The sequence below is a fragment of the Ranitomeya variabilis genome, chromosome 6, assembly GCF_051348905.1.
Source record: "Ranitomeya variabilis isolate aRanVar5 chromosome 6, aRanVar5.hap1, whole genome shotgun sequence".
Classification (NCBI taxonomy): domain Eukaryota; kingdom Metazoa; phylum Chordata; class Amphibia; order Anura; family Dendrobatidae; genus Ranitomeya; species Ranitomeya variabilis.
In genome coordinates, this window is record NC_135237.1 from 158,300,012 (window position 1) to 158,313,527 (window position 13,516).

General features: G+C 43.2%; 2 protein-coding genes across 7 annotated transcripts in view; one reads left to right on the forward strand and one right to left on the reverse strand.

Moving 5' to 3' along the window:
- COA1 (cytochrome c oxidase assembly factor 1) overlaps positions 1-2,568 on the forward strand; it is a 154,151-nt gene extending 151,583 nt beyond the window's left edge. For all 5 annotated transcript variants that reach the window (XM_077269163.1, XM_077269164.1, XM_077269160.1 and 2 more), the window contains 2 exons: positions 828-904; positions 2,149-2,568. In XM_077269163.1, coding sequence (XP_077125278.1) covers positions 828-904; positions 2,149-2,260 — 189 coding nt within the window. In that variant the 3' untranslated portion in view covers positions 2,261-2,568. The remainder of the gene's footprint in view (positions 1-827; positions 905-2,148) is intronic.
- An 8,246-nt stretch (positions 2,569-10,814) lies between these two features.
- The window catches only part of STK17A (serine/threonine kinase 17a), a 43,797-nt gene continuing 41,095 nt past the window's right edge, over positions 10,815-13,516 (reverse strand). For both annotated transcript variants that reach the window (XM_077269165.1, XM_077269166.1), the window contains one exon: positions 10,815-11,918. In XM_077269165.1, the coding sequence (XP_077125280.1) occupies positions 11,573-11,918 (346 nt within the window). In that variant the 3' untranslated portion in view covers positions 10,815-11,572. The remainder of the gene's footprint in view (positions 11,919-13,516) is intronic.

A 13,516-nucleotide genomic window follows, 5' to 3' on the forward strand; every position in this document is an offset into this window, starting at 1 on the left:
CACCGGTAAAAGGGAGTGAGACACACTACAGGCAAGGACTGCTTTGCGTTACATTCGGCTATTATAGGCCCGTAGAAGTGTAACGTAACACAAAATGGTGATTGCCTGTAGCACCTCTAGCTTCCTATTAGGCCACGTACAAACGTTCAGTATTTGAGGAGTTTTTTACCTCAGTATTTGTAATCCAAAATCAGGAGTGGGTGATAATACAGAAGTGGTGACGTGTTTGTATTATACTTTACCTCAGATTGTTCCACTCCTGGTTTTGGCTTACACATACTGAGGTAAAATACTGACCAAATACTGAACGTGTGAACGTAGCCTTATCGGTGTGCAATTTTTCATGGATTTCTACCAATAAGGAAGAATTAATCTACTCTCGGTGAGTACCACCCATTTTTTTATGATTTTACCCACTACAGAATCTTCTTGCATACAGAGCACCATCTTACAGTAATATGTAGTGATATTTATGGAGAAATAAGGATTTCCTGACATAGTTTTGTTTATATGGGAATGGAGGTTGTACCAAATTTCTTTGACAATTGGTGCTATTGTTCTAAGCCAGCAGAACGCTAGTTATTTCATCTCTTTAGAAAGTTATTCATCATTTTATGCAACTCCTGTGAAATGTTGAAATGGGAGTTTTCTCTACGTTCCATTAGGACATGACTTGCTTGTGTGGTGAGTCACCTTAAGCACATGTACATACGAGTGTCTCCTAACCGCCTTACAGGCTACCGTGACAGTATTAGCTGATGTCACTCTTTGGGAATTCGAGTACTGCCCTCAAGCCTTTTTGTATTACTGTTTTCATGTGCTTCCAGATCAAGATACCAGTGTCGGGAACCACAATGGGCGGGTATCTCTACAGCACAGCTGTCAAAGACCAGTTCAGCCGAAGGTGTGTATGGGCTGGAGAGGCTGTGTATTCAGTTTGATTATTCTCCTCTTGTGTTGTCTAATTCTATCCTCATCAGTTAGGTAAGGTCAGCAAGGTCTATCACGACATATAAAGGGTTGTTCCCATCTTCATAGATAGATATCGTTGGATAGTACTTGTAAAAAACAAGCACTTTTGTAATTGTTCTTAAAATGTTAACCTTTTTTTGTTTACTGATGGTTGCCTATGAGACGGACCACTGCTGCGGTCTAGCTTTTAGGTACCTTCACACGAAGCGACGCTGCAGCGATAGCGACAACGATGCTGATCGCTGCAGCGTCGCTGTTTGATCGCTGGAGAGCTGTCACACAGACCGCTCTCCAGTGACCAACGATGCCGAGGTCCCCGGGTAACCAGGGTAAACATCGGGTTGCTAAGCGCAGGGCCGCGCTTAGTAACCCGATGTTTACCCTGGTTACCAGCGTAAAAGTAAAAAAAACAAACAGCACATACTTACATGCGTCCCCCAGCGTCTGCTTCCTGACACTGACTGAGCTCCGGCCCTAACAGCAGAGCGGTGACGTCACCGCTGTGCTTTCACTTTCACTTTAGGGCCGGCGCTCAGTAAGTGTCAGGAAGCAGACGCTGGGGGACGCATGTAAGTATGTGCTGTTTGTTTTTTTTACTTTTACGCTGGTAACCAGGGTAAACATCGGGTTACTAAGCGCGGCCCTGCGCTTGGTAACCCAATGTTTACCCTGGTTACCAGTGTAAAATATCGCTGGTATCGTTGCTTTTGCTTTCAAACACAACGATACACAGCGATCGGACGACCAAATAAAGTTCTGGACTTTATTCAGCGACATCACAGCAGGATCCTGATCGCTGCTGCGTGTCAAACGAAACGATATCGCTAGCCAGGACGCTGCAACGTCACGGATCGCTAGCGATGTTGTTTCGTGTGAAGGTACCTTTTAGCTGGCCTGGATTATTAGGTCACAGGGGGCTCCACTGATCCTCACCAGCTTCAGCGCACTGCTTACATGCTCAGTAGAAAAGAGTTTGTACTGGGCATATTCTGCTTGTCTAGCAGCAGTGGTCGGGCTCCAAGACAACAAACTAAACAAAAAAAGTATTAATATCTCAAGAACGGCTGAAAATTTTAATAAGCAGAAACATTTGTAAAATTGCTTGTATTTGCAAACCCAAAATTAATTAAGGAGATGTGTATAACCCTTTAAAACTTTTTTTTGTTTATGCTTTAGGTGGAATTTACAAGATGTCATGCTAAAACTGAATAATGGTGAAAGCGTTCCGATTTACCACTCCGATGTCTGTCCTGATGAGGCGAAAGACATAAGCAGTCATGTACCTTAAGTGTACAAGTTAATCACTAATATGTTTTAGATTTCTTCTCACATTTTCTTTGGAGGTGAAGAATGTGAAATTATGGAAAATAAATCTTATATTTGCACCATTTTTTCCAAGAGATTAAAAGGGTAAGCCAAAAAATATAAAGATAATGGTCGGTCTTGCTGTTCGTACACCCCCTCTACTGATGGGTTTTGGTCTCTAAATTTTCATTTATCTAGTGTAAAAATTAAAGGGGATTGTCTATTTTTTCTCCATGTGCTGGGGACATGATTTTCTGGCACTTACTAAAAAAAACTCTGCACATAGGAAAACTGGTCTTCAATTAGAGGAGGCTTTTGGACAGGTCTGGTCATATGCTCCTTCATGAGCAACCATATGTGAGAAGAGAATGTGTGAGGAAGGCTGCGCTAACAAGTGGCCTTCAAACAACACCATAGTTAATAATGGGAATGCACTTCAAAAAGGAGAACCTGTAATACTTATATATTAGTAAGTGCCACATATTCATGTCTCAACACATTTATTAAAATAAAGTGGCCAGTACTATAAAAACAGATCTAAGAATTGTTTTTCAGAAAATTTCAGATATTTTCATAAACGCAAGTCATATCAAACTAAACTTACCTTGCGGTGTAAAGTGGAGAGGTCATTATCACTCATTTCAGTGCTCATGGGTAGATATGGAGGTAATAGATTTATTTTTACTATTTTTCTGCAATGTGTAGTATACACACACACACAGCTGTGCTACATATGCACATATACATACACACAGCTCTGCTACATATGCAGATACATACGCACAGCTCTGCTACACATGCACATTTATACTCACAGCTCTGCTACACAGGCAGATATAGAACCACAGGTCTGTTACATACAAACCCCTGGCAAAAATGATGGAATCACCGGCCTTGGAGGATGTTCATTCAGTTGTTTAATTTTGTAGAAATAAATCAGATCACAGACATGGCACAAAACTAAAGTCATTTCAAATGGCAACTTTCTGGCTTTAAGAAACACTAAAAGAAATCAAGAACAAAAAATGTGGTAGTCAGTAATGGTTATTTTTTTTTTTTAACAAAGCATAGGGGAAAAATTATGGAGTCACTCAATTCTGAGGAAAAAATTATGATTGCCAGGGGTTGTATGCATATTGACACAACAGCTCTACATGCCGTTACATACACACATTTATATACATACACCCTATACATTACATCTTGCAGTTCCTTCCAGTCAGGTGACTGATCATATGACCTGAAAGGTCCTGGAGCCAGCCCAGAGAAGGTCCTTCAGCTGCTCAGCTCCTGCAGGTCCCAGCAGTTTCCTCTCCTTCTCTGCACCAATCATATAGATCAGTGTCAGGCAGGAGGACAGAGGGCAGCTCTGTGATCAGGGCTTAGTGTCTGGGTTCTTCATCACAGAAATCTGCCTCCGGACTATAAAATCAAATATACCAACATATGGAAATGCTAGCGCACTGTTGTCACCTTATATATATTAATGAGGAAGAGCACAGGGCAAAGTTAAGGGAAAAGAAGCTCCAGAATTATTTCTAGGGAATTATAGCTATTTATTAGAACATATTAGTCAGGAAACATTTTTCGTTGACCTTTTAAAGATCTGGCGGCACCAGAAAAATATGTTCCAAAGATGCTAAAACCTGTACATGTAAAATATATAATAAAAAAAAAAACCGTGGTCCACTTCGCTCAGTTATCTTACATGCGATACACTGGTGTCATATCTAGATGCCTTCATGCAAAATTCTTTAAAAAAAAGCTATTTAGTCTTTTCATCATTATCAGCCATAAGACAAACTTTCTTGGATACAAAACTTGCTGGCTGCATTTTTATAGCCGAAATGCAGCCACGTTTCAGCAGACACAGTGGGGCTGATTTATTAAGCTGCTTCATTTGTGAGGGAAAAGAAGTCTTTCATATCTTGAACCACATTCTCTGTGGGTTTCAGACATGTCTAGGACCTTGAGGTGCTATCCTTTCATATTTCCCATGCTAGCGCTCAGACACCTGGTGTACTGGACACATAAATCAGTTACCCGCTGTTCATGTTGAACAAGGGCGTGTGGTCTATAGAAGAGGTTGGAGATCTGGCATAACCTAAATAGTGATGTCCACAGTATGCCAACTTCTAGATGTGGGGCATGGAGAGTGCAGTGCTACGTCCAGACCACATCTTCCCTCCCACCCAGCACAGGTAAGGCAGGGGAGGGGTGATTGAAACGTATGAATAGGAGGCAATTGGTGGGCAGCAGAGTATATATTTCTCATGTAAAGTCAGTCACTTTTTAGTCCTAAACGACAACTGCAAATTTTAAGGAGGAAGTTGGAGTATATTAGAAGCTTGTTCTGATCATTTAACATTGCTTTCAGATTGGATCTTAAAAATTCATGGCATAGAAAATGGTCTCGAAAAACAAAGATCATTACTCCAGTATTTCCAATCAATAAATTTAAACTCTTTTCTTCCCATATATTGTGGTTGGTATGAAGATGGCATTCACTGGTGGTAGATACTGCAAGTGGCCCTAAGATTCAGAAGATGGGCAGTTGCCTCACTGTCATCTTTAAAAAAATAATTGCTTTATGTGTAAAGCCTATGCACATCTTTGCAGTTTTTATTGTTCATTTACTGACTAAATGCAACTTTCTAACCAATAACCTTGATATAGCAATTTGCTGCCGCAAAGTGTCTTTAAAGGGGTATTCTTAAATTGTCTCTTGAGCTGCTTATAGCTCTGCAGTCCCCCAACTTCCTGGTTGCTTGGGTGCATGCGGGCGAGTGCTCCTCCTCGAGTGAAAGTTCTGATGAGTAGCTTCATTCTGCTACTGCACATTATCGGTTTATCATTGTTTGTTCTATGTCTACACTATTATCACTCTAATTACATATAGAAACAACAGGGACTTTAAAAGGATTCTGTCACCTGAATTTGGAGGGAACAATTTTCAGTCATATGGGCGGGGTTTTCGGGTGTTTGATTCACCCTTTCCTTACCCGCTGGCTGCAATATTGGATTGAAGTTCATTCTCTGTCCTCCGTCTGTCCTCCATAGTACACGCCTGCGCAAGGCATTGCCTTGTGCAGGCATCTACTACGGAGGACAGAGAATGAACTTCAATCCAATATTGCAGCCAGCGGGTAAGGAAAGGGTGAATCAAACACCCGAAAACCCCGCCCATATGACTGAAAATTGTTCCCTCCAAATTCAGGTGACAGAGTCCCTTTAAGCAAGCACACGGCTCTGGAACGTAAGAGCAATGATTACGAGAACTGCCCTGGAAACTGATGATGCTGAGAATCAAGGGGAGGTAGACCGCTCCATTCACATGTGACAGAGACCCAGTTCCTGCGATTGGTGGTTTATGGATAGGGAATAACTTCCAAACTTTGTCCCTTTTAAAATAGCAGAAAGTCACAATGCTTTTAAGAAGGTATTCTGGTATCTAAACATTCAGGAGCTATCCTTTGATGTCCCCCATGCTTGTTCTCAGACCAGGTGCAGACATACCACTGGTGCAACCAGTGGCGTAACTACAAAGTTACAGGCCCCAGTGCGAACTTTCAAATGGGGCCCCGCCCCACCATGCCAAAATATTTTCCACCCAAATTCACATTTTCCCTATTCATTTTGCACACTATAGCTTTATAATGCACTCCCCATAGGCAGCCAGTACAGAAAAATACACCCCTATTAGACAGTCTGTATAGCATAATGCACCCCCTATGCAGCCAGTACAGTATAATGCACCCCCATTAGGCAGCCAGTACAATATAATGCACCCCCATTAGGCCTTCTGTATAGTATAATGCACCCCCATATGCAGTCTGTATAGTATAATGCACCCCCATATGCAGTCTGTATAGTATATTGCACCCCCCATTAGGCAGACTGTAAAGTATAATGCACCCGATAAAAAAAAACCAAAAAGCAATACGCTTCTTTCTTCCTCCTTGTTCCCGCGGTGCTCCGAGCGCCCGCTCATCTCCTGATAGTGGGCGCCGGGTATTGAAGTCATCGCTAACCAGTCAGTGTCAGCGACGTCAGACGCTGACGGGGGATGATGGGAGGAGCGTAACGCTACCCCTCTCTCAAGCTGACCCTGCGATGACAGGCGGGGGGCCCACTGCTGGCACAGGGCCCCCCAACCGCCTCAGGCCACACAGTGGCAGAGCAGGGAGATCGGGTCTCCCTGCTCTGCCGCAGAATGTAACTGTATCAGTGTGCTGTGCACGCCGATATAGTAGCATAAGCTCTGGGTGGCCCCCTCAGAGCACGGGGCCCTGGGCCACCGCCCCATCTGCCACAGCCCCCCCCCCCCCCCGGTAGCTACACTACTGCTTGGAGAGTGGGTCTGTCTGTTGTCGTGCGGGAGGAATCTCCTGCACGGCAACAGATTTTGGCATGCATCTGACCCACCGGGCCCCTGGTCCGCCGGGCTCGGTCGCAGTGGCGACCGCAATAATTACGCCCCTGGGTGCAACCATACAGGGGCAAAAGAGGTAAAGGGCCTACTTTCACCTCCAAAGCGGTGGAAATTGGATATTATGATGAACTATTGTTCTTACAGAGGCCGTCTTCTGTATGTGTCTGCTTCTTGCTCAGACACCCATTACACTGGACACAAAGATTAGCTTACAGTTGCCTAAATCGGCCTACAAACTAGCTGCGGACAACAACATAGTTCCCCTGACTGCAAGGGTCGCAGGAAGGCGGGAATACTGCGTACAGACTACTATAGTCTGCAGCTGACACTTACCTGTGCTCGGCCAAACTGTAGAAACTATACAAGTCACATCACATCATTGACAGAAGAGACGACACAGGTTACTGAACATCCACAGAGTGGAGGATCTCTTTATTATAAACAGCTTCAAATGCATGGATTGGCCTTTCCAGCCTGAAAAATCCATCAGTAGAAACACATTGTATTTTTCCGTAATAAAGATAACAGTATTATTAACAGGCTGCTTATAACTTACAAACTTTAATAGAACTATACAAAACAGCTCTGATTTATTTAAAATGACTGTACAAAAAGGCACGACAGACACATAAAAATGGACACACTGCAGATCGAGCAGCCAGATGGATGAACTTAGCCTTGTGATTAGTGATGAGCGAGTGTACTCATTGCTCGGGTTTTCCCGAGCACGCTGGGGGGTCCTCCGAGTGTTTATAACTGCTTAGAGATTTAGTTTTCATCGCCTCAGCTGAATGATTTACAGCTATTAGCCAGGCTTAGTACATGTGGGGGTTGCCTGGTTGCTAGGGAATCCCCACATGTAATCAAGCTGGCTAGTAGCTGTAAATCATTCAGCTGCCTTGATGAAAAATAAATCTCTGAGCAGTCAAATACTCGGAGGTCACCCGAGCGTGCTCCGGAAAACCCGAGCAACGAGTACACTCGCTCATCACTACTTGTGATACCTTGCATTAAGGGATGAGCACTACACCACCTCTCCTGCAAAGCAAGGAGTAATCAGGCATGGAAACCACGACTTGGTCTGGTATTACTAGTGTACACTAGGATAAAAGGAGGCTTTAATACTGGGGTTTCTGTAGGCCGCCGTTTCCCGTGTCCACAAGCTTTTCCGGAGGAGACTGTGTGGCATGTGTTACATGTAAACTCTACTGTAGACACTGCGGTTTCTACCCGCACCTAGACATAAGCAGAGGAATCAATCGCCATGTGCACTGCATTCATTACACCTACCAAAAGTGCTAGCTACAATTGTGGCAGCATAGTGTTGGCATGTGGAGTCTATATGAAGAGAAGTCAGAATTACAAGGAATCCGGTTTTTCATGCATTGAGGTGTAATGGGTTAATGATTTGTACTGATCAGCCAATATGCACTAGCCAAAGGATATTCCCATTGCAGCTGTTCTAGTATAATAAGGATCATCTATCCAGCCCACGAGATGGGAGATGTAGAATTGTCAATTCGTGATGAGGGAACGTGCTGGGATAAGGCGCCGTCGGAGCAGGCTTGTGTGCCAACAGAGTGTCTTCGGCATGCTCGAAAAATATGTTCGTGTCCCGCGGCTGCTCAACAGCCACAACACATGCAGGGATTTCCTGTTTGTTAGGCAACCCCTGCATGTGTTGTGGCTGTAACAGCCGGGAGACATGCAACCGTAAGGACTTGTACATATTTTTCGAGCACGCCGAAGACACTGTTACCCCCGAGCATGCTCAGATAACACCTTCTCAGCACATTCACTCATCACTAGTGCAAAAGCTTATCATTACTCTCCAAATTACTAATGGCAACTGTATCTGGCCATAAGAAAATAAATAGTAAGTACACCTGTTTCATAAATTAATGGTACAACTGAAGATCAGAAACTTTGTAATGTAGGTTATCAGAGCAACCTGCCCCTTTCTTGTCATTTGATTAATCTCCTGCACTGATCATTTTCTAAAGAGCTTATCTGTCGGCATTGCCCAGAAAAGCCTATGGAGAGGGGAAGCTGGAGGAGAAAAGTCAGAGCAAACAGAAAATGCTGAGGCTTATAATGCACAGGGGAAAAACAGCAAAAAACGCAGGAGCCAAGTCATATAATGGCCAGAAATCGTGTACACACAGGACAATGCAGCTCCACTTGAAGGACTACAACTTAAAGGATGATGGTTCAGACAGAAGTGATTGAAAGCAGCTTTACCTATGGGTAATCTTCGCTGCAATCTGCTTGCTGACACCCATTACATAATAAACAGGTAACCGCTAGTGAACGTAATGGACGACCTAAAGTGCATACTGCTCCCGTCTCAACAACTGAAGCCTCAAGCTCACAACACACTCACTAGGAAACACTCCAAAAGCATGTGATAACGAGTAGCCATTACAGTGGTGGAAAAGCCAGTGCCAGCCCAGATTGGGGGCTACAAGAGGTGCATAGCACAAGACCATCACTGAGGCATCTCACATTTGTGATGTACTTGTACGTACCGGCAGCACAATCATTTCTAGGAATAGGTTCACCTACAAGGCGTCTGTTTCCACACCTAGTGCCAAGAATATAAAACAGCTCGTGACCCAACACGTGGAAGATACATGTGTGCTTCATGTGCACCCGACTTGCGTATCCTTAAATACTTAGCATGGCAGAAGATAGCAAAGCATGGGGGAGATGAACTCTGAATACAGCCAACATATTCATTCTAATGGATGAACCTCATGATGAGATGTGTGGGGGTCTGCATAGACCCTTGAAAGATCAGGTCTCCGTTTCATAGCACATGGAGTTAGGAGGCACTTAAGAACTGTTGAGGAAGGTCATTATACATAGTCATGGCTCCTGCCTTCCAAAAGATTGCCATTTGCTGTTCACAAGGGTGAAATATACTGCTAAAGTGTCTTACAATATAAATGTAGGCCAAATAGCTGACACTCGTATGCTCGCTCCCCCAGCTGCTACAGTAAGAGCTGCAATCATCACACAAACAATGAAGTGTAGAATACCATCCATACATTGGGCACATGTTCTGTTTACACTTGTGTCGTGGTTTCCTTTCATTAAAGAGGCCACAATTCATTGCGTACCAAGAATACCAATGTCGCCCGACCAACCCCACAGATTTATAATGGGTACGCCAGGGCTCCGTCACTTAGATGGAAGAAATGCAGTCAAACGTGACAGGCACTCTGCTACAGTCAGTGATTTGCACCAGGATCGTGTTCACACTGCTGTTTTATCAGACACTTCTTGGGTTTAATGTATCACTTTCAGAAGTGCGTCCCACACTGGCATTTAAAGGGAAGTTGGACCCACTAATATTCCCATAACCAAAAGTATCTGGCTGAACATGAGAGATGCACCTGAATATCATGAGATAAACAAAGAAAAATGGCACTACAAAATCTCTCACAAAATATATCAAGTATAAAACATTATAATTGATTTTTTATTAAAATAAGAGTAGCGCAATGGAAAGCTAGCAGCCAACCTAAGGCATTAACCAGTACATAGTTAAATATGCCCCAAAGAACGTTTCACCCAGCTTCATCAGGCGGCACCCTGATGTAGCTGGGGGAAACACGTGCTACGGCACAAGTCTACGCATTACTATGCAAGTTTGCATCCTATACTCTATTTGATGTATATGTGAACCACTAGGGTATATACTGCAATAGATATACTATATACTGCTATAGTCTTCAGAGGTTTGTTGCTAGCCTTCCATTGAGCTACTCTAACAAAATCCATTATAACATTTTATCCTAAATAAAGTGGATACATTTGTGGGCTATTTCGTAGCACCATTTTTCTTTAGGTTTACCGGTAAGTAGCCTGATGCTTATAGAGGTTACAGTCTGGAGCATCGCTCTATATTGGAGTGGTACTGTAGGGCAAAAAGTAGTTACAGCACATTTTGGCACCTGCCCAAATGGCATTGAATGTGCAAGGTTATACTGAAATGGTATTGTGGCCAATCTGTGACTGAAGCGACAAAACAAGCCTCAATCTGACAGTACATCTTTACATTTCCAGCACTTTTTTTTTTTATTATTGTATTTTCCATTTCTTAATTATGTTTTTTGCCTCTTCTTATATATACACATATATTTTTTATTATTATTACATACAGTGGTGCTGTTGATATTTTTGCTAGAAAGGAGTGGCACAAACATCCTAAAGCTGCTGATGGATGTATGCAGAGGAGACCGCCATATTAAAGCCTCACTACTTTGCAAACTCATGCTCATGAGTTCCATATTTGCAGCATAGACCACATTTCCTTGAAGAAAGATTCAATTTACAGAGGGAAATCGAGACCTCACAGTGGCCTCCACGTCAATACATGACAGATACTTTTCAGCTTTGCAGAACAACAGACATAATTAATTCTTTTACTTTTCATTTATTATAAATCAACCAGATTTCTGCAAAGCTGCCCCCTTTACCCCCACAAAAAAATAAATCTCAGAACACAGACCAATTTTGATCATACTCTGGTGAGAAGTTCCAAAATGGACCTCATTAGATAAGACATCTTGTTGCCAATTCAAGACATCCAGTAGAGTGGGATATTATAGTGGTGAATTAGGCACAAGTCAAAAAAAAAAACCTCTAAAAATAAATAAAATAAAAAAAATCTATATATGAACCACGCAGACAGAGCCTGCTCACTCAGATTTAACATGGCACTGTGAATTGGATTCGTATCGCCATGATGACCAGCCGATTACTGGAACGAGGAATTCATCTTTACCAACAAGCTCCAGGACTCTCGGAAGAAAAGCAAGTCCGATCTCTAAAAGACACGTTTCCAGGTGCTGGAGCTCAGTAGATAAACTCTCCCGGTATCTCTTGCAGCATTGGCTCCTCAAACTTAAATCTCTTTGTAATGGCTGTAGATTCAGTCTGTTTCTCCATCTCTGTCTGTCTGCACTGTCCCAACGTGTAAGAAGCCATTAATAACAACTCCTCTGTCACAGTCTGTCCATCGGTATCTGGCTGGGATGGACTGTCTCCAATGGAAGGGTCTGCTTTCAGCTCATCCTCTTCTGCTGCTGGCAGGATTGGTTTGCCTTCTTGCACAGTATTCATAGCACTGCAGTAAAGATCCGGGAGATCGCCCTCAGCTAGCCAAGCGTGCTGAAGACAATCCTCCGCTGTCGCTCGACCTCTGAAATGCAAGAGAAATGTCATTTAGGCCTGTCCTAGACACCAGCAGCAGAATGAGTAGTCCCATACTGGATTATTCGGAATATGCAATTAATGGAATCAAGGAATTATCAGGCTGCTCTACTGCCACCGAAACATTGGGTCCCGGGAGAGCCCTCTGGCCAGACATCTGGCTGTGTTAGAAAGCATTACACAGGGATGTTGTCCCTCACATCATTTACACCCATCTTTAAGAAACACCAAGCTCTGAAAATGCACAAAAAATAAAATCTCTCAACATTCTCTCTATTAAAGAGGTTTTCAGGCATCAGAAAACTCCCATTACAAAACAAGGGGGAAAATTATATCTGGAAAATGAATGAATGACTTAATGTATGCAATATAGATAGACACATCTATATATCTATCTACAGTATATCTAATATATAAAGCTGAATGTGTGTGTGTGTGTATGTATGTATGTATGTCCGGGATTGGCATCTGAACCGTAGCAGCTACAGCCACAAAATTTTGCACAGTCACACGTCTGGACCCCGAGAGCGTCATAGGCTATGTTGTGAGGTGAAATTTTAACCCCGCGCTTTCCAATTCACCAAACAATTTTGCCCCTATCTACATAATGGGGAAAAAGTGAAAGGAAAAGTGTTGGAGGCGTCGCAGCTACAGGCACAAAATTTTGCACAGTCACACGTCTGGACCCTGAGAGCGTCAAAGCTATATTGTGAGGTGAAATTTTAACCCCGCGCTTTCCAATTCACCAAACAATTTTGCCCCTATCTACATAATGGGGAAAAAATGAAAGGAAAAGTGTTGGAGGCAAATTAACAGCTGCCAGATGTGAACAAGGGGGACTTAAAGAATGACAGCGATGGCACCAAAGAGTATATACTGTACAGTTGCTAAGGTGGGGCCCCAACATGGGATAATCACACCACCACGGGGATATGAACACACACACAAAATGCGCCACACACTACCACGTGCTCGAACACATATACCACCCTCAGTGCACATTTCACCACACATACACCAACCTCGCCACATAAAAGTAGAAACACAAAAGTCGCCGCTCAAAACTCGCCACGCGCAAAACTCTCCACATGCAAAACTCGCCACACGTGCAAAACTCGCCACACGCAAAACTTGCACACGCAGAAAAATTGCCACACGCAGAAAAATTGCCACATGCACAAAAGTTGCAACACATGCAAAAGTTGCCTCACACAAAACTTGCACATACTCAAAAGGCACCACACATAAAACTCGCCACGCGCAAAACTCGCCATGCGCAAAACTTGCTGCACACAACTTGCTACACTAACCTGTCACATGCAACTCGACACACAAAAAGTTGCTACACGCATGTCGCCACACAAAACTCATCTCACAAAAGTCCCTACATGCATGTCGCCACACGCAACTCAACACACACAACTTGACACACGAAACTCGCCCTAAAACACACACAAGTCTGGTATCCTTCAAAAATAAAAATCTGATTAATAAGCAGACAAACTACAAGAGCAACAAATGTACCATATAGGAATCCGGCAGCTGTCAGTCACATGACCAGTCTATTATGTGTATGTGTGAGCTAAT